This window comes from Plenodomus lingam (genome assembly GCF_022343315.1).
Source record: "Plenodomus lingam strain CAN1 chromosome Unknown contig_5, whole genome shotgun sequence".
Taxonomy (NCBI): domain Eukaryota; kingdom Fungi; phylum Ascomycota; class Dothideomycetes; order Pleosporales; family Leptosphaeriaceae; genus Plenodomus; species Plenodomus lingam.
The window spans coordinates 379,999-398,455 of record NW_027093957.1 but is presented as its reverse complement, the minus strand read 5'-3'; the positions used below and the strand labels follow the sequence as shown (position 1 = coordinate 398,455).

Sequence of the window (18,457 nt, the reverse complement as noted above, 5' to 3'; positions counted from 1 at the left end):
TTCGATTGAGGTTTATTGCATCGCTCTGCCATGAAAAGATTGGTATTCTGTACGAAGGATGTTGAGACTACCGGTACCAGTAACTTCCAATGTTGGTTACCTACCGGTACGCGCTCAACTTGGTCTCCAGCCTCATCTTGAGCATCTGCGACAACTCGTCCAACGAATTCAACATTTCAATACCATATCTCAAACAAACCATCTGCACATTTCCTCTCTTGTAAAATCCCTCTGGGCAGCACACAATGGCCTTGCCCGTCCCAGCACACAAGCCCAGTTCGAGCAGAGTAATCGGCGTTTGGGCTTCAGGCGCGAAGTAGAACACAATGACATCTGCAACCTGTGCATAGTCCATCTCCCACTCTACCTGCTCCTTGAACTTTGGAAACGCAATGTCTTCGATCCAGCTGCTGTCCCAGTCATCTCGACGAGGGTTGAGGATGGCAATGGGAAGGTCAGACAGCGAGGCTGCAAGGTTGGTATGCCAGTCTTTATCTGGGTCGGACAATATGGCTCCATAGAGGATCACAGAAGGTCTGTCGATCTGTGGTCGGATGGGAGGTTTGTAGACAACAATTTTAGATGAAGAAGTTTGGGACATGATCGTATTGTGAGTACATATTGATACACGTGAATATGCAGTGGGGCAATCTAATATAGTTCACTGCTAACACGAATTGGGGAGTCACGGGTTGATTGCTGGGGCTGGAAATCTTCTGGATCGCTACTGGTATTGCATTCTATTTTTCCAAAAACTTCGAACTCCGATACATTGCCAACCTTCATTAAGACCATCATGGAGGCTTTGCACGTCTTCCTTCCAAAGTTTCGTCGACTCGTCATCCAGCACGCATCAAACGCTGGACTTGGCTGACGGCGACCTTCTCGCGAAGCTTGCGTGCGCTCTCGAAGAGCCGATTGGCCTCTATACTCGCCTTGAGTATAGCAATCTCTCGGTCAGCGCGCGAAACAACGTGCTTGACCAGAGCTGCCGAAGTCACACGCTCAGAAGCTTTGTGATGCAACAACATCCGATATACACACTCAGTTGAATAGCTGCTCGGCACATAGTCATCGCCGATTTGAGCAAGATCGTAATCTTCTCTCAGGATAGATGCGGGAACATCGAGCGGTCGATATACGACTCGCCGTTGCCACCGAACAGTTGCTGTGCGCCACGCGCCGTTTGTTTTAGGATATGGCTTGCCTCGCAGTTTCATTTCCATGATGTATGCCTCTTTCGACACGGTCGAAGGCAGACCAGTCTTAAACGTCTGTATCGACGCTCCAAGACCCCAAATATCAACTGCTGGGTGAATTGGGCCACGACGTTCATTCGTGGGAGGCGCGTATTCGTATGTGCCACAAAACTCCTGGAAATGGCCATCGGGTGCTGCAGGGTAAGCCATGAGACGTGCAAAGTCAGTAATCTTGAAGGTTGGTTCAATAGGAACACCACCTTCTGGAGCCCAGCCGGAGGGTCGTGTGACAAGGATATTGTCAGGCTTCATGTCGTTGTGGACGTGAGAAATCTGGTGCTTGTTGTGAATAAAGTCAAGAGCAAGACTTATATCTTTTAACAACTTCCAGATAGTTACATCAGAAGGGTAAGCGGGCCGGCCATTTGCCTTCTCTTGTGCGCACCATTGATCGCGGTAATCATGAAGACACCCTAGATCGCAGAGCTCAAGAAAAAGCTGGGGGCCCACGGAAGACTGAGTACAAGCGATCATGTGTACGATATGATCATGCGCCCCCAACATAATCAGATTTTTCGCTTCCTCCTCAACCATCCTACCAGCTTGTCCATCGTCAGGATGGGACGACTTGACCGCGAGGTTGGTCTTGGTCGGTAGGTGCGTCCATTGCACTACCTCCCCATCCCCACCTGCTCCAAGTCGTCGTACTACCGCAAACAATTGCTTTTTGAGTTGCTCACGGTTGCGAGACCCTGCCCATGATTTGTTCAGATCACTCACAATCGCCAGTTCTGTAGTATGATCGGTTGCATTCTGTGATTGGTTGGGCATGTTGAACTGAACTGAACCTTCGATTTGGGTAGGGAGATGTTTTTCTGTTTGGTAGCTGATTTGATGATGGTTTTCCCAGTGAAAGATGCTCGTTGGGAATATTTATTACCAGTGAAGATTGAGCATTGTGCATTTCCAATGTATCTTCTACGAGTATTGTTCTTCTTGCGTTGAACAATTTTGTCAAAACACAATGTATACTATAATACGCTGTAGCAGTTCACAGCGCATAGCTAGATCCCAAAAGCATGATGGGTCATGGATCCAAGTATTGAGTTGTAGATATCAGAGTTGTGGGCTAGATATCCTTGAGCGATATAGTCAATAGATGAACCAGTATTACAAGTAACGTTGCTGGCGAGCTGGCGAATTTCGTTCTTTGATTTAAACCCATGGTATTACTCTGACAGCAAGTTCTTGTCCAATCGGATTGCTGGCTCTGTTCCATGTGTCGTCCAGATTCGGAGTCGTAAATGACAACTTACCGGTATTTCTTCGCAGCTCTTGCATCCATCTTCCTTTACTCCCAATGACGTTAAACCTAGTACTGCACCCATTCGTATCTGGATGCAAATCTATGTTGATATCAAAAGAGGCAGAGATGTCTGCTCGCCTAAACAAACCGGCACTTGCGATGCACGGGAGCCATAATAGCGTGAAAGCTACTGTGGGTTGTTGAGGCGCAACCTGGTAGCGGCGCTTGCCGCTTGTTGTGACTTTGCACACCATTCCTGTGTCACCATCGAAGATTGCCACAAAATTCGATTTGACAGCTCGCAACATCGACTGAACATACATTCAAAAAGGGTACCAATATTTCGTGAGCCATTACTATAGGTTAACTTTCCCAAGGGTCAATGGAAAACGGAAAGACTCTCGGTGCACTTCCAAAGCTGCAGAGCCTCATGTGGGCCACTAGAAGCTTTCTTTTCGCAAACAAGCTCCACCAAGACGTCGGTCCGATGCTTGTGTGCTCCATCAGATGACGCTGTTCCTGGAAGGATCACCATAATTCTGCGACAGCCGATCACATCTTGGGCCACTCAGAGCACGATAAATGCGCAAGGAGTGTCCTATCGAGATTGGGAAAAGCAGAGTTTTGCAGTGCGTGTGCCATGGAGACTCCACGCCTACGTCACTGACAAGGTGAGTAGTGGTGGCAGCACCGTGGGGATCTTCTTCTTCTCCATGGGCAGAGGTATCTCCACTGGAGATTTAAAAGGGTGGAGATGTGCTCAGGATGACTGGATTTTGTGTTAAAAGTTTCCTCTTCTTTTCCGATCTCGACGTCTTGGGACCAGTATTTCGGGTCTGATGATTATCATGGACGAGAAAGATACCAAGATGGCTGATACGACAAAGCATGTTGAAGCCGCACAGCCAACCCAAAATTCACATGCTGAGATCACTCCCGCACCTGCGCCAGATTACTCAGCGCCCAAAGCAAACACTGAACAACTCGAAGATGCTCGCGGATGGGAATCGGAAAACTTGGTTCAGGATTTAGAAAAGGAATTGGAGCAAGCCGAGTACAAGCTGGGATTTTTCGATCTTCAATTCAAGAATCCAAAACATTTTACATGGCTTCTTGTCGCTTTTGCTTCCATGGGAGGTCTGCTCTCCGGACTGGATCAATCGCTCATCTCTGGTGCCAATCTCAAGCTCCCGCAGGATCTTGGCCTCACGGCGCAGCAAAATTCCTTGGTCAACTCTGGCATGCCTCTTGGTGGTAAGTGATAGCATCTTAGCTCAGAGAATTAGTTTATTGACTCCAAACAGCCGTCGCCGGTGCGTTCCTCATCTCTCCATGCAACGAGTACTTTGGTCGCCGCTGGGCTATCCTAATTTCTTGCATCCTGTACACCATTGGAGGTGCACTAGAGGCTGGTAGTATGAATTATGGAATGATTGTCGCTGCACGTGTCATCCTCGGTGCTGGTGTCGGCCTTGAAGGTGGAACAGTGCCAGTGTACGTCGCCGAGACAGTCGAGAGCAGACTTCGGGGTAACCTTGTGTCACTCTATCAGTTCAACATTGCTCTCGGTGAGGTTCTCGGGTATGCCGTCGCTGCCATGTTTATTACTGTCCCAGGTTCATGGCGATATATCCTCGGTAGCTCGCTCGTGTTCTCCACCATCATGGGAATTGGCATTCTCTTCATGCCGGAGAGTCCACGATACCTGATGCATAAGGGCAAGTCCCTCGAAGCATTCAAAGTCTGGCGCCGCATCAGAGGAACTGCTACATATGAAGCTCGTCAAGAGTTCTTCATCATGAAAATCAGCACCGAAGAGGAGGAGGCCGAGGTGGCAGCCGGTCGGACGAAGCGCTTTCCATGGATGGATTTTGTCACCAAGCCGCGCGCACGTCGCGCTATCGTCTATGCCAACATTATGATTTTCCTGGGGCAATTCACGGGTGTTAACGCCATCTTATACTACATGAGCGTGCTCCTGTCGCAGATTGGCTTCAACACATATGATGCAACTTACATGTCTTTGGTCGGCGGCGGCGCACTACTCATTGGTACCATTCCTGCCATCTTCCTCATGGAGACATGTGGACGTCGTTTCTGGGCTATCGCTATGCTTCCCGGCTTCTTAATTGGTCTCATACTGGTTGGAGTGAGCTACCAGCTTCATAGCGTCACTGCAACACTTGGGGTTTACCTTACCGGCCTAATCATCTACGAGCTTTTCTTCGGTTCCTACGCCGCACTCACATGGGTCATTCCATCCGAGGTGTACCCAACCTATCTGCGCTCGTACGGTATGACGACATCGACTGGGTGGCTCTTCCTTTCCTCGTTCATCGTTACCTACAACTTCACGGGCATGCAAAATGCCATGGGCCGCACGGGACTGTCTCTAGGCTTCTACGGAGGCATTGCAGTAGTCGGCTGGTTCTATCAGATCTTCTTCATGTATGAGACAAAAGACAAGACACTGGAGGAGATTGACCAGTTGTTCATGAAACCAACGCGCCAGGTTGTTAGGGAGAACATGAAGAGCTCCTGGGAGGTCACCACAGATCTGATTCACTTTAGATTCAGGAAGGTCTTTATTGAGAATAACCAGAGATCAAAGGCAGGAGAATAGGAGTGCGTCTGCTACTTGGATAGGCCATTGAATATATCCTGACCTGTCTGTGGCGATGATGATGTTGTTGCAACACAAGACACTGTCGGTCGTCTGGCCTATGCGTTGAGACAAGACAATACAAATGTTCACTCATGTGTCCATACCCATGTCTCGGCTTGTTTCTGGTACTTTTCAGAATTTTGCAAATATGTGCTCTTGCTGTATCCTCTTTCGCACGCACCAGGCGCACAGTGATCTTCGATTGGTCTAATCAACCCGTCTTTCTAAAGCTAGGTGCACTTGGCAACTGAAATACCCTTTCCTTCGCAATTCTCTGAAACACAGACCCTAACACTCAATGGCAAACAATCACACCTAGTGGAAAAGGAAGTGCGCAGGATCAACATGACGGCCATGACCTCAACCACGTTCAATCACCACACAACTCCATCTCACAGTGAGACCCTGCCCAAGCTTGAGTCTCATTCATAATCAAAGGGGATTTATAAGTACAATTGCGATGTTCGCATCATCATGAACAAAAGTCACTCAACACTTATCCCGAATTCAAATTGCCTCAAACTACAAGTTTAGGCTTACATCTATCCCCGAGACTCTCATCATGGACTCCAAAGATAACTGGGCATTCGGAGCTGTACCTTATGCAGCGGGTGTACCGCACAGCGGAGCCCAATCTTTATACTCTGTCCCAAGCACCGCGATCATTGTTGGAGGCACCGCTGCCGTTCTGGGGGGTTGGCCTCTGGTTTTGTGTATTGCCGGTTATTCCATCACTGGTATGTATACTGCCCTATATTCCTCGGCCCGCTATTTGTTTCCAGTGTTCCTTGCTCTTGCAAGATCAACTGCGTTTGCTCATATCTGGGAAATAGAATCTCTTGCTGCTGCAACTAGCACAGCACTCCGCAACATTACACTAGGAAGTCCTTCTACCGTAATGGCCCGCAATATGGTCGATGAAGATATTGGCGACATTGCTAGTGAAATTGGAAATAGTGGGATAGCCGCGGATTGCATGGATGAAGATGATATGAAAGTAAATGCGAGGATGTTATAATGGGGTGTTTGGACAGTTGTGGAAATGGTAGGTATTGGCATAATGCTATAGGTATATACTACGCCGACAAACTAACAGACTTAGATGTTATACGAGCGCTATAGGTACGTCAAAACGTCCCAGTATACTCCAATGTAGCCTTTCTTTTCGAACAGGAAAATCAGTCCGGTAGTCGTGTGTTCCCGTGCCATACACCCTAGGTATCGTATCGTATCGTATCGTACTGTAGTATGTACCGGTAAATCTCGAACAGGCGTGTCTAGAGTACTGTCTACCACCCACACCCTCCGATCCCAATCCCCAATCCCCCAACCCGCGCATCGCGCGCAACAAGCCCCCACAACCGCACTCTGCCAACTCTTTCACAAGGATACTTGGCCGCCCCGCACCACCCAAACAGCCGCAAGGTTTTTTGTATTCTGGGGCTGGAGGAGGGGGGACAGCGACGGGTTTAACAGACTGCGATGATGTGCAAGCAAGTTGAACGTGGGATGTACGGGTCCTAGGTAAGTAGCGTATGCATGTTGCTTGGGAAGAGTGGGCTTGTGGGGAGTTGGGGCTGTGTATGGGTATGTATTGAGGGTATGGAGATGTGGAGATATGTGTGGAATGGTGTTTGTAGAGTAGCGATGGCGTGTTGTTATGGATAGGCTAGTGTGCGCGGGGTTTGAGGGCTGTGTTGGGTGGAGTGCAGGTAGTGCAGGCAGAGGGATTTGTGGGAAAATGGGTAATGCTTGATGGATGCATTTGAAGGCGAATGTGGAGTGAGTTCAAGTTGGTTAGGGTAAAGTATGTAGGAAGTGATTTGCGTGCTATGCTACGGGTGAAGAGTGGGTGGTTACTCTACACACTCCACGCTTGTGCATGGAACGTCTTTTTATGTGGGGAGCCATGTCCAGCGTTTACGTTTGGTGCTGGTGTCGTGCGCAGGCGAACAAGAAGCGATATTCCCGGGGACGCATACGCATCCCAGAGAGGAGCGAGAGTCCTGGATTTACCGATCCTACTGCTGCATTCGTTCCGTGTTTCTGTTCTGCGCAAGTCTGCATGTGGTTTGCAGGACCATCGGTTATATCTAGCGAGTCCGCGGGGAGGTTGTTGCGACGGGCCGGGCAGGCATGGCAGCCGTTGAAGTGCAGGTGGTGTGGAGTGCAATGTGGATCCGTGTAGAAGTGTGCGAAGCATCTCCGGAGAAAAGTGGACATTCTAGCAAGCTGGGTCTTGAGGCAAGATTCAAACAGCCAATGTTGATGCCGGTTCCTCGATGTCGGATGCGTGACTGCGAATGACTTGGTCGTCAGAGCTAGGGAGACTGGATGGGAGCAACAACGGCGTCATGATTGCTCCTCCCTGGCCTCGAGATGCACCTCTATCCTGTTCAGCAGGCCTGAGACCATGTACATACTCCGGTTCAAGGGCCACTGTGCAGAACACGTCCGCTCCTATCAGGTGCAATGTCTCTCTCAAGACCCTCCGGCAGTTCAACGTTGCATGGGAATAGTCGCATGGCAACACTGAATCTGCATCATGATGCATCACTTGCCCTCACTCTCTTTCTCCCTCAACCGGCGTTCCCGGAAGCCCTCAATCTTCCTCTCCAACTCATTCTTCTTGGACACCAATTGCGCACGTGCGATGTCGAGCGTCTCGATTTGCTCTTCTGGTGTAGCTTCGAGGATTTGCTTTCGTCGCTGGTGGCGAACATGTATTAGCGTGTATACAGGGAGGAGGCGTCGGTCTGGAGGCTTGCCAGCCACACCGAGGCTCGTTTGGACTTGTAAGAGTAAGGGGGACATATTCTGGTAAGATAGACTCACCTTGTGCACCTCAATGTCACTCTTCAATGTAGCGCCGTAAATGGACCCAGTAACGGTGATGGCTGCGACTGCGCCCGTGAGAATCCAGCGACGCACGGTCTGCGGTGTCGTCATGGTGATTTCGATATATCTGCCCTTGATGAAGGTAGAAAGTAGAGTGACGAGCTACCAGTGATACCTCTGAGGTCCGATGCAATGACAACGATGGGTGCTGGTGCAACTCGGAAGCATCGTGGATGAAATTCAAGGGACCAATCTGCCAAGCATTTTCGCCGCGGGAGTCTCGCGCGCGTCTTGTTTCCCCCACCATTCACACAACAACACCATCAACAATAACAACAGCAGCAACAACCCCTCTCTCAAGCCTCCAACCCAATCCTCTTGTCTGACAAGTGATCCCCTCAAACCTCACCAATCCAGCCACCCGCACCCAATGGCGAACCCCACCCGCTCCCAACCCGCCCCCAACTCGCGCCTTAGCACCGTGCCCTCGCAAAAACCGCGCCAACTATCCCATCTCCAAGCGCAGCTCGCGCAGCTCACGGCAAACATGGCCGACTTGGAGAGCCTGATGCGCATGACGGCCGGTCAGGCGCAGGATATGCGGGCTTTGGGTGGGTATTCGGGTGCCATGTAAGTAGTTGTAGTAGTTGTCGTGGTAGTCGTCGTCGCACTGTGGGCGAGTCTTGTTGTGAAAAGGGCGGGGTGGTGTGGGGAGCGATGTGTATAATGTTCTTGAGAGCTAACGTGCTGGACCCAGGTTCATGGCGTCGAGTAAAGTGTTAGGAGAGGAGACGGTCAAGGGCGGGGAGAAAGGCGGGGAGGACAGGGAGGGCGAGAAGTGAGGATTCACGGGGGCCATACCTGGGGAATGCATCGAATCGGATCAGTCAGCCCTGGACTCATCCTACAAAGATGACTACTCTACACCCCTCTCACGCCCGAGGACAACGAAAGCCGCAAGTAGAAGGGACCCGAGATAACCACCTCACGCCCACAAGAACACGTCCGTGCCACGAGCGAGTGCACTTTATCTGCAGACTCCGCGGCACATGAGATATCGCGATCCCGCAAGCCCAAACCCGTCCGCTACCCAAACACACAAACGGGCACAGCTTGCCAGGCTTACCTTTTACCTCTTACCCATCACAACACCGTCCATGTCCTGCCTATCTAAACGACACGATATCATGCATATCCGCCCACACAGAAACACGTGTACTTGTTAGATTAGCTCTTGGACCATGTACGAGCATCACTGTTGTTTATCTGTCTATCTGTCTATCTATCTATCTGTCTATCAATCTATCCATCTATCCAGCTAAACACTCCTATCCGATAACAATCCTCACTGCCCAATTACAGGGCATGTATGCATGCGGTGCCCCCAAACAAATAATGCTATAAAACCCGTGAACATGGCCTCGGACTCGTATATTCCAGATTCCAGATTCCAGATTCCAGATTCCCCAATTCCCCAATCATCATCCATTCCGTGCAAAAGAAATCCTCCAAGAAAACGGCCATTCGCGCTCATGAATCCCACATCACTGGGTTGAGGAGGAGGAGGAGAAAGCCAGGACTTTTGCTTCGACTTGTGCTTCGACTTCTCTACTTCTCCCAAACACGTTGACAAGAAGAGCATGCGAACCACAATGTACGGCTACCGTAGCGAGGGAAAGAAAACGGGGAGGGAGAAATGATGGGTGAGATGGTATACGATGTGCTAGGAGTTGACATGTTGGCAATGTTGACAATTCCATCCCCGGTATGCCTACTATACTGTACGTGTGAGGAAGTACGAGTGGAAGCACGAGTACAAGTACAAGCAAGAGAGAGAGAGAGAGAGAGAGACAGACCCTACCTCCAGCATCCCAGTACCGTGCCAACGCCGGCCCGTCAAACGGTCAACCAAGGCTTATTCAGGGTCTCCGCTTCAGGGCCACCCACGCACGCATCGGTCCCGCTGCTCATTGCTTTGGATTGGAAGACGCGCTGTACCGTACTGGACCTGTCTAGTGTAGTGTGACACTTCAAGAGACAACGAGAGACAGCATGAAGAGACAGAAGGAAAAGAAAAAAAGGAGACTGCAGAAGAGGGGAAAGCAAGCAAGCAAGAAAGAGAGAAGCAGGGAAAGGAACAAAGAAGATTCCACACAACCCCACAACCCACCCTCACAATCGCACAAAATCCCCAAAGCCCAAAACGCACGCCTAAATGAATCACGTACACCCGACATCGACCCCCACGATCCATCCCGCGCGCCTCGTATCACAAAGACATGCCAATGCCAAAAAGGGATCAACGAACTCGTCACCCCCCACTCGCGCCCCGCGCCCCCTCGCTGCTCATCGGTCTTCTCTGTTTCTGTTTCTGTTTTTGTTGGAGGGGAGGGGCAGGGGGGCTGCCTATGTGGATTCGACATCTCATCTCATCTTTCCTCCTTCCTCTCAGCTACAGACTGCCTACCTAGGTAAGTCGTACTTCAGTCAACCCGACAAAACTCGTGTGCTGCGGATATTGTCGTAGCCGGCGTGATTTCTCCGCGCGGGTTCTGGAAGTCTGGCTGCGTTGCGGAGATGGCTCCGACATGGGGCATGCGCGAATCGTAGTGCAGCTATTTGACTGCATCGCCCAGAAGAAGAAAAAACATCAGGTCGCATTGCGTGCAGAGGGTGGGGGGAGGTTGCGGCGAGCCATACAGATCCTTACGGCTGACAGGTGAGCTTGTCGAGTTGGGGGGGAAGGGGGGCCAGTAGGTGGTCTAGCCTTGGGAATCCCTGGCGGCCCTTTGATGCAAGTCAAGTGCGTGTGGCTGTTGTGGCTTGCATGGGCATGCGCGCCTCCTGGTCCACTCTGGGCAGATGCGTGGGATACCTACTCTAATTACATCCTGTACTGCCACGGTCAGTGGGAATTCCCTCCACTTCGAGGCAACCCTTTTTTTTTTGTGCCGGCACGGTGCCAGGCTGGTTGGTAAGAACCGAGTAATCCATCTGGCCCAAACCAACAGTCTTGCTCCACAACGAGCGGATTCCCAACCTCAACACCTCGCATATTGCCAATAGCGTCTACTCTGGCAACTTTGCATCCTCCATACGAACACGGTGAATCGATGATAATTTTTTTCGACGCAATTTCGCATGTGACAGTGCCGTTGTGGAGGGTCCCTAGGTAGGGTTGCAGGGGCCTAGGCGAATGTCCGAACTTGGCGGTTGCGCAACGTCCGACTTGGTATGCATCACAGGCACAGAGAATCAGTATCCTGTCCGAGATAATGCCATGCCACGGACTGGCTCTGGCTTCGATTTGATATATCCGAGCCTCAAGCGGCCAAGATCCTAGGTCCATGTACTGCGCCTTCATCGGGGACATGCCACTATGTAGTCCCTGGGGTCAGCCCAGCAGTGGCCCAGGATATTACCATTCGCTGCCATGGTCAGTCTTGGGTGATGTACTGTGTATACTGTCATGTTTGTATTGTGCTCGTGTACGATGGATTTGCAGCAAAAGACATTAGTTTCCGTCCACACCGGCGCATGCTTCACGGGAGCCAAGGCGGTGATTTTTCTCACGACAGCTTCATGAGTTTCGAGAACCGAAAGTGAAGGCGAAAGGCTGATGAAGCCTGCATGGTGACTGATTGCTGAGGCATCCATGCACTTGCAATGGGATCAACAGGACCGGTCCTGAAATGAAGCCAAATGTTCTGGCTTGAATCTCATCCTCCTGTACCGGTACATGGACGCTCTCCACATTCCGTGTCACCACTAGGTCCATCTCGACGCCGGGCGATCTACCGAATTCAGGGCCCATCGAATTTGGACAGGTGCAACGACGGTCCATCGACGGTTGTGGGCCCAGGAACCTGACATGGGTGTGTTCCTAGTAAGGCATGTATCCGTCCTGTCGCTACTCCCAGTACTCTACCTACTCCTAGAATGATGGCCCAAGAGTCTTCGAAGCGCTTGATCAAGTCAGTTCGGTTCGTACTCGCATGAGACATGCGAATCTAGGATGCCACTTTCTCGATGTTGAGTGCGCTACCGTCTCCCTAGACCTGGGCAAGGAGCTGTTGGAGCAGGCTAAGACTTCAGGCAATTCGCAACCACGTGTCGTGTGCCATGGGCGGTGGAGCGGTCGCTCGAGCTAAGTCGCGGTGGTGGAGCCCGGTCTAAATAAGAGCCTGAAATCTCAAGGAAGGGTCGGAAAATGTAGGAAAGGCAAGTGCCAGGTGCAAGGCAGACCCCGGCAGCGGTCGGATAGCATACTCCGGAGCCGGGTAAACTGGGGGGGAACCAGCCATCGCTGAGGATCTACACAGTCAATGTGGTGAATAGGGTAGTGCTAGGTAAGCTTTGCGATTGGCATTTTCAGTCCTGACTTCGCCTCACCATCGGCGGGCTGGCGATGGAGGCGCCCATGTAGGTTCAAAGGAAAGTGGGCAAAGGTCATGCTGGCCTGATCGTGTGCCAGCGACCTGTAGTAGGTAGCCCATTCACGGTTGAGAGCGATGAGGAGGGTCGGGATACAAAAGTCGGCGGGATGCTGCTGCTAGAGGCAACTACCGGTAGTGCATCCAGAGGATCGAATAGATGGTACGGATCAGCCAATCCGGAGACGGGAGAGTATGGTTTCCCATTCACCCTCAGCTAGAGACAGCTGCTGTTGGTGGATCTTGAGTAGGTAGGTAGGAGTACTCTAGAGTGGTCGAGGGGTGCAGTGGAACATGACGGACAGGATTCACGAGGGAAGCCAAGTCGGCCAATGGCACACGACAGTGGACGAGAGGTGACGTCCGTGGATCGACATGGATGCAGGTTGATTTTCTCAATGCTGCATGCACCCCGACCCGGTCCACGTCCAAGATTGCAGACCAGGTGGAAAAAGCATGGCAGGAGCATCATCAGGCCGAAAAACCGGCCAGTTTGACGCACTTTTGCAGTCTCCTCCACGCCTCTGACAGAGGTCTCGGCAGGGTTGGGAAATGGATGGGAGCGAGCTGGCCGCTACTACGGTGTGCACGGTTCAGGCGGTCTTTGCCAAGACCAGGGCCGGCGTGTTCAGCGGCAGATGGCAGGACGACAAGCCATCTCGGGTGCCGCAGTGCAGACCGATGATCTCAGCCGCCGGTGGCAGAGGGGCGTGTTGTTGAACTGGTGCTGCTGAGGCTACAGAGAAACAGCCATGGAGACAGTAGCGAGTGCCGGTAGAGTAGGCGGGTTGGTGGGGTCGTGTGCTCATGCAAGCTTGCTTCCTTGATCTGAGCCCATGGACGGCACCGGTAGAGTAGATGTTGTCTAGTAGGTGGAATAGCGGGTGGGGATGGACACAGGTTTGCACCATGTAGGCATTGTACTCGAAGTAGGCATCTAGTACTGTCTACGGCATGCACTACCGCAGCAGCGCACCCCAAGCAGCGGTGCTCGGCTGCATGCATGTGCAGGCTCCAGGGCTTCTCTGCCCCCAAGGGTGAGGCGGTGGCTGGCTGTCTGATTGGCAGGCAGGCGGGCTGTAGTGGGGGTTCTTCGTGGGTTGCCGAACGCTCGACAGCTGGGTAGGGTAGAGCAAGGTGAAAGAGGATGATTGTGCTACCTACAGTAAGTGAGTACTAACTCTGCTACTAGACTAGAGGACAGGCAAAGTGAACATGGGGGCATGGGTAGGGTAGGGCACATGGTGGGTTAGTGGGAGTGGGTATCCATCTATGGTAGAGTAGAGCACTCTACTCTAGAGTACTGCTCTACTGTGACTGTGTAGGCTGGGTGGGCACGTGCGCACACCCACGGCGCTGCAACCTGAGTGTTGTGAAGATGCGGGCACGGTGCCAAAGGGCCTCGCTCTCGCTCTTCCATTCCCGCAAACACTGCACACGTCCCGCCTGGTGCCACTGGCTGACCGCCGCATGCTGGGTGGCGCTCGGGAGAACGTGGAGTCGTGGACGGTCGACGGTGTACCCAGTATGTAAATGGGAGTTATTGCGCCGCTCATCAACTGGTGTTGGCCTGCAACCCGCTTCGAGGCTTCGCACGAGGGGGTCCCCATGGAGGCACGCCAGCAACAGTGACCTTTACGGTAGGTCTTGCACTTGAATATCACCACACCCCCTCCTTCCCTACCCTCCCCTCCCCCCCATTCCGCAACTCTGCCCGTCGTCCCCCCCAGGCCGCAAACGCGCACATCAGACGCCCCACGCCTCTGAGAGCCAGCAACCCACCCTCCGCCACCGCCGCTCCCCCGGTACGTACTGTGTAGTGCAGTAGCAGCAGCAGCAGCATCATCATCATCATCATCATCATCATAATTATCGTCACTTGCCCCTCTTACCCGCCCTCCTCCCCCCCCCCCAGTAGCAGTCGCTGCACCGCACTGCACACTGACTGGCCCTTTTCTCGGCTGTGGTTGCAGGCAAGGTCCGCAGACGTGGGGTGTGTGTGCGCCCATCCGATCACTCGAGAGCACGCGCCGACAGTCAGCGACATCATCGCCTGCTTGCCCGCCCCGGCCCCCCCCCCCCCTCCCCCTTCCCCAAAGATATTTGCACTCGCCCAAGCAGCAGCGGCAATCAGCGTCTGAGCGCTCACGCTCGCTGCACCTGCACGCCATGGACATTGCAATGCCTGAGGGCGCCATGGAGTACAAAGATGCCCCCCCCGCCGCCGTAAACGACGAGAGTGCCCGCCGTGGATTGCTCGACGACGCCATTTTCCCAGCCTTTGGCAACGATGCAGGTAGTCCCAGTGTCGAGTCGCCCGAACAGATGCAGAAGAACGACCCGCTGGGCACGCAAATCTGGAAGCTGTACTCGCGAGCAAAGACGCAACTGCCCAATGCAGAGCGCATGGAGAATCTGACCTGGCGCATGATGGCCATGAACATGCGGCGAGCCGAGATGGATCGCAATAAAGGGTACGGACGCTGCCATGCCTCACGCCTGCACCAGTTGTGGTTGCGCTGCGTGCCTTCGTCGAGCCCCCAGCTAACCTTTTGTGTCGCGCGCTATGTAGGCACGTTATGAGCAGCAGCCATAGCCACCAGAGCCACCAAAGTCGCCAAAGTCGCCAAAGTAGCCAAAGCAGCCAGCATAACAGCAGCGGAAATATGCCTCCACCTGCTGTGAGCGCGAGTGCAACACCGAGGCCGCAACCCCGAACTGCTCCCAGTGGCATTGCCCAGCAGTTGAGAAAGTCTGCCGGCTATCAGCAACAGGAACAGCAACAGCAGCAGCAGCAGCAGCAGCAACAACAACAACAACAACAACAATCACAACAACAGCAACAGCAACATCAGCAAGTCCAGCAGCACCCATCACATCATCATGGCCTAGATTCAATGAACCTGGACGATTTTATATTTCCGTCGTCGGTTGGCAGCCCTGCAGGCCTGTCGCCAGGGCCAGACCTGTCCACCAACGAGGATGCGGCTCCGTTCAATGCAATCGCCCCAGCGATACCGATAAGAAAGCCGAATCTGGCCAACGACCATAACCTCGCCCTCGCCCGCGCCTCTGCACCTTCTGTCCCTCCTACTATCCACCGAGAGAATGAGTTTGGCTACGTGCACCGCCACGTCCGCAAGACCAGCATCGACGAGCGACGAGTGAGTCTCTCCTCCCTCCTCCCCCATGCCTCTCTCGTCCCCTCTCTACACTCCCACTAACCCCTTATCAGCCCCCCAAGCGGCGCGCCGAAGCCTCCCCACAGGTACCTCCTGTCAACAGCATCATGATCCCAACCGACGCCCAGGCCGAAGCCGACCTCCACCAGTACTCGCTCGACCAGCACTCGCACCACGACCAGCACAACATGCAGCCACCGACCTTCCCAGCCTCGCAGGCCCAGGCCCCCTTCTCCATCGACACCTTCCAGATGCCCGAGGATCCCATCATCAATTCCGCAGGCCCCTTCCAGCAAAACTTTGGCTTCTCCCCCGTCGGATCCCCCCTGATGAACCACAACGCCTTCGGCCAGAACATGTTCAACCCCACCTCGATAGCCTCCTCGCTCAACTCGACCGACTACTACTCTCCACCCAGTTCTGCCTTTCCCTCCACTGCCTCGACGCCACAGCCGATACCAGACGACAATCACATGTATTTCGACCGCAACGGCATGGACATTCGCACTTCACATGGCGGCGCCTCGTACGGTCCTCACCGCCCGTCCAACCTCTCCACATCTATGCAGCCCCAGTTCCTCTTCGACCCTAGTGCTGGTGGAGGGGATTCTGTCTTTAGCCCGGTCACCAGTGCTAGCTCCTCACTAACGTTTTCAGCCGCTTCATTTGGTCCCTCGAGTCATGTCGATCCATCCCAAGTACTACACAACAACCTCCCTCTTCGACAACAACATGAATTGCAAATGACGAGACAGGAGAACATGTTTAGCTTTGGTGCCGATTCGGACGCAGAGGATGACGAGGGGAGTGCTTTTGCAGATCGAACGATGCCGTCGCAGGAATACTCGCCAATGGAAGATGGTGCGCTGGACTTCACCGCTGGCTTCCAATGGGAGACGAACCTTTCCAATCAATTCAACCCGATGCAAGCGCGTTACCCGGCTGGCCCTCCACGAAAGACAGTCACGATTGGCGGGACAGAAATGGTGCACTCACCGCAAGATCACTGGAGTCCCGGGGCCAGCCTCGGCCGGACTCATGGCTCAGCAGCCTCGGTGAGCGATATACGCAATCGTGGAAATGACCCACGCCGCCAAAAGATACCCCGCACTAGTTCCACGCCCAACGCTGCTGGGCTGGTGCACCAGGGAATGCATGGCCGACCCATGTCATCGCCCAACTCACCACCAGAGTCGGGTTACACTTCTGCAGCACCTTCGCGACCCCAAAGTCCCGGCGGCACGAAACCGGGCGAAGGCAGCACTCCCACAACCTGCACGAACTGTTTCACCCAAACCACGCCCTTGTGGAGGCGAAACCCCGAAGGACATCCGCTTTGCAACGCATGTGGTCTCTTCCTGAAGCTGCATGGTGTAGTCCGACCGTTGTCGCTCAAGACGGATGTCATCAAGAAGCGCAATCGAGGCAGCGGTAACGCGCCCGTAGGTGCATCGTCCGCACGCTCATCCAAGAAATCGTCACGCAAGAATTCGATTGCACACACACCAGTGACAACTCCAACATCGCATAAAGCGGCTGACTCGGAATCGCCAAAGTCTACGGGCTCTGGTGGTGGTGGTGGTGGCTCATCAATTAACAACCTTGGCTCCGCCATTACACCGACTTCCAAGTCCAACGGTGTAATCGCCATTGCCCCTGGCCCACCAAAGGCTAATAATACTACCTTCAGCGCACCTCCCAGCCGCGGAACGAGCTTGGCGTCTGCGCCTAAACGGGCTCGAGGTCAGAGTCGAACTGAACCCCAGGAACTTGAAATGGCTGATGCAGAAGATACGAATGGAAGGGCACCTGTACGCAGGAGAGAGATCACCACTGTTGCGAGTTCCAGCTCGCTTTCGACTCAAAATCTCGGTGCTCTCCCCATGGGTGCCATGGGGCAAGGCTTGCAATCATCTGGCCCTGCTGAATGGGTGAGTTATTTTTTTTTCTGGACTTCAAAGTTCAGTCTAGTACTAATACGTTTCAGGAATGGTTAACCATGAGTCTATGATCTTTCCTCTCATGTCCAATCCACATCAATACAGCTTCGGCACAATCATAAAGCGGACATCACGGCACCGCCTGCAAGTTTCATTCGGCCTATGTTTGGCTTCCTCTGCAACATTCGGTGTTTGGCGTTTTGGGAGACGTGAAGTTGGGGTCGGGGAGATTTTCCTTGCCCATTTCTATTGCTTTTTCCGGTTGTTTTGATACCTGGATGTTCTGCAATGCGTTTACGGCACTGACAGGGTTGCATTGTCCTCTTCTTCCTCTAGCCTGTCCTCACCTGCCGGGGTTTATGTGACAGTCGAAGTGGAGAGGCAGGCCTTGCGTCAGCTTGCATCCAAGCATGGCACGACGCGAGACCAGGGCATAGGGAGTGGAGAATGAGCCCCGGTTGGCTTCCACAACCTCGCCATGTTAGCCGACATCTGTTGATTGTATGAGTTTATGAGATATCCCGGAACACGCGATGTATAGAGGCTATAGTAGCGCGTTTGCACGATTTGGCGTTTGCGATACCTTTTTCCGACTCGGCGCATATCTGTTTGTTTGTTCTTTTCGGCCGGCAGCAATCATCTAGACGAGTAAGCGTCTGGGTCATGGGACACATGTTTGGATGTACATGGACGGCCAGGGAGGTACTTTTTGAAATGATCCACAAGGATCAAGTTTACTCAGTCAAACTCGTAGAATGTTATATCTGTGACAATTTCATCATCATTGCCCTCTTGCCTCTACTTGTTCTGAGGATGATAGTCCTAGGGGTTGTGTAGACGACTTGGCTTTCGATGCCTCTGAACCAAGTCTAGAGATGGAGAAGGGGGTTGGGT

At 52.9% G+C, this 18,457-nt stretch overlaps 9 protein-coding genes across 9 annotated transcripts; 5 read left to right on the top strand and 4 right to left on the bottom strand.

Annotated features, from left to right (window-relative positions):
- Positions 1-100: 100 nt before the first annotated feature.
- IAQ61_008767 (uncharacterized protein) lies at positions 101-601 on the bottom strand (the record flags this gene model as incomplete). The annotated part of the gene is made up of 1 exon (XM_066098118.1): positions 101-601. The coding sequence occupies one exon, from the start codon at positions 599-601 to the stop codon at positions 101-103; it is 501 nt and encodes a 166-aa protein (XP_065951757.1).
- Positions 602-839: 238 nt separating this feature from the next.
- On the bottom strand, positions 840-2,030 carry IAQ61_008766 (uncharacterized protein; the record flags this gene model as incomplete). The annotated part of the gene is made up of 1 exon (XM_003836356.1): positions 840-2,030. One exon carries the CDS (start codon positions 2,028-2,030, stop codon positions 840-842), a length of 1,191 nt encoding a protein of 396 aa, XP_003836404.1.
- Positions 2,031-2,414: 384 nt separating this feature from the next.
- Positions 2,415-2,813, bottom strand: IAQ61_008765 (uncharacterized protein; the record flags this gene model as incomplete). The annotated part of the gene is made up of 1 exon (XM_066098117.1): positions 2,415-2,813. One exon carries the CDS (start codon positions 2,811-2,813, stop codon positions 2,415-2,417), a length of 399 nt encoding a protein of 132 aa, XP_065951756.1.
- Positions 2,814-3,344: 531 nt separating this feature from the next.
- Positions 3,345-5,128, top strand: IAQ61_008764 (uncharacterized protein; the record flags this gene model as incomplete). Its single annotated transcript, XM_003836355.2, has 2 exons — positions 3,345-3,759; positions 3,810-5,128. 2 exons carry the CDS (start codon positions 3,345-3,347, stop codon positions 5,126-5,128), a joined length of 1,734 nt encoding a protein of 577 aa, XP_003836403.2.
- A 604-nt stretch (positions 5,129-5,732) lies between these two features.
- On the top strand, positions 5,733-6,188 carry IAQ61_008763 (uncharacterized protein; the record flags this gene model as incomplete). Its single annotated transcript, XM_066098116.1, has 2 exons — positions 5,733-5,907; positions 6,004-6,188. The coding sequence occupies 2 exons, from the start codon at positions 5,733-5,735 to the stop codon at positions 6,186-6,188; spliced, it is 360 nt and encodes a 119-aa protein (XP_065951755.1).
- A 1,535-nt stretch (positions 6,189-7,723) lies between these two features.
- Positions 7,724-8,119, bottom strand: IAQ61_008762 (uncharacterized protein; the record flags this gene model as incomplete). Its single annotated transcript, XM_003836353.2, has 2 exons — positions 7,724-7,879; positions 8,006-8,119. 2 exons carry the CDS (start codon positions 8,117-8,119, stop codon positions 7,724-7,726), a joined length of 270 nt encoding a protein of 89 aa, XP_003836401.2.
- A 163-nt stretch (positions 8,120-8,282) lies between these two features.
- On the top strand, positions 8,283-9,259 carry IAQ61_008761 (uncharacterized protein). Its single transcript, XM_003836352.2, has 2 exons — positions 8,283-8,638; positions 8,766-9,259. Exons 1-2 carry the CDS (start codon positions 8,439-8,441, stop codon positions 8,848-8,850), a joined length of 285 nt encoding a protein of 94 aa, XP_003836400.1. The 5' UTR covers positions 8,283-8,438; the 3' UTR covers positions 8,851-9,259.
- A 2,522-nt stretch (positions 9,260-11,781) lies between these two features.
- IAQ61_008760 (uncharacterized protein) lies at positions 11,782-12,159 on the top strand (the record flags this gene model as incomplete). The annotated part of the gene is made up of 2 exons (XM_066098115.1): positions 11,782-11,883; positions 11,947-12,159. Coding segments are annotated over 2 exons (315 nt in total), but the record flags the coding sequence as incomplete, so codon positions are not given.
- Positions 12,160-14,033: 1,874 nt separating this feature from the next.
- IAQ61_008759 (uncharacterized protein) lies at positions 14,034-18,387 on the top strand. Its single transcript, XM_066098114.1, has 4 exons — positions 14,034-14,915; positions 15,014-15,605; positions 15,677-17,554; positions 17,611-18,387. The coding sequence occupies exons 1-4, from the start codon at positions 14,611-14,613 to the stop codon at positions 17,632-17,634; spliced, it is 2,799 nt and encodes a 932-aa protein (XP_065951753.1). The 5' UTR covers positions 14,034-14,610; the 3' UTR covers positions 17,635-18,387.
- Positions 18,388-18,457: the final 70 nt, after the last annotated feature.

Bases quoted from the DNA above. Each gene is read 5' to 3' on its own strand.
- IAQ61_008761 (XM_003836352.2), top strand. From the start codon at position 8,439: ATGGCGAACCCCACCCGCTCCCAACCCGCCCCCAACTCGCGCCTTAGC. The intron at 8,639-8,765 runs GTAAGTAGTTGT...TGCTGGACCCAG, and splicing joins GGTGGGTATTCGGGTGCCAT to GTTCATGGCGTCGAGTAAAG.
- IAQ61_008759 (XM_066098114.1), top strand. From the start codon at position 14,611: ATGGACATTGCAATGCCTGAGGGCGCCATGGAGTACAAAGATGCCCCC. The intron at 14,916-15,013 runs GTACGGACGCTG...CGCGCTATGTAG, and splicing joins GAGATGGATCGCAATAAAGG to GCACGTTATGAGCAGCAGCC. The intron at 17,555-17,610 runs GTGAGTTATTTT...AATACGTTTCAG, and splicing joins CATCTGGCCCTGCTGAATGG to GAATGGTTAACCATGAGTCT.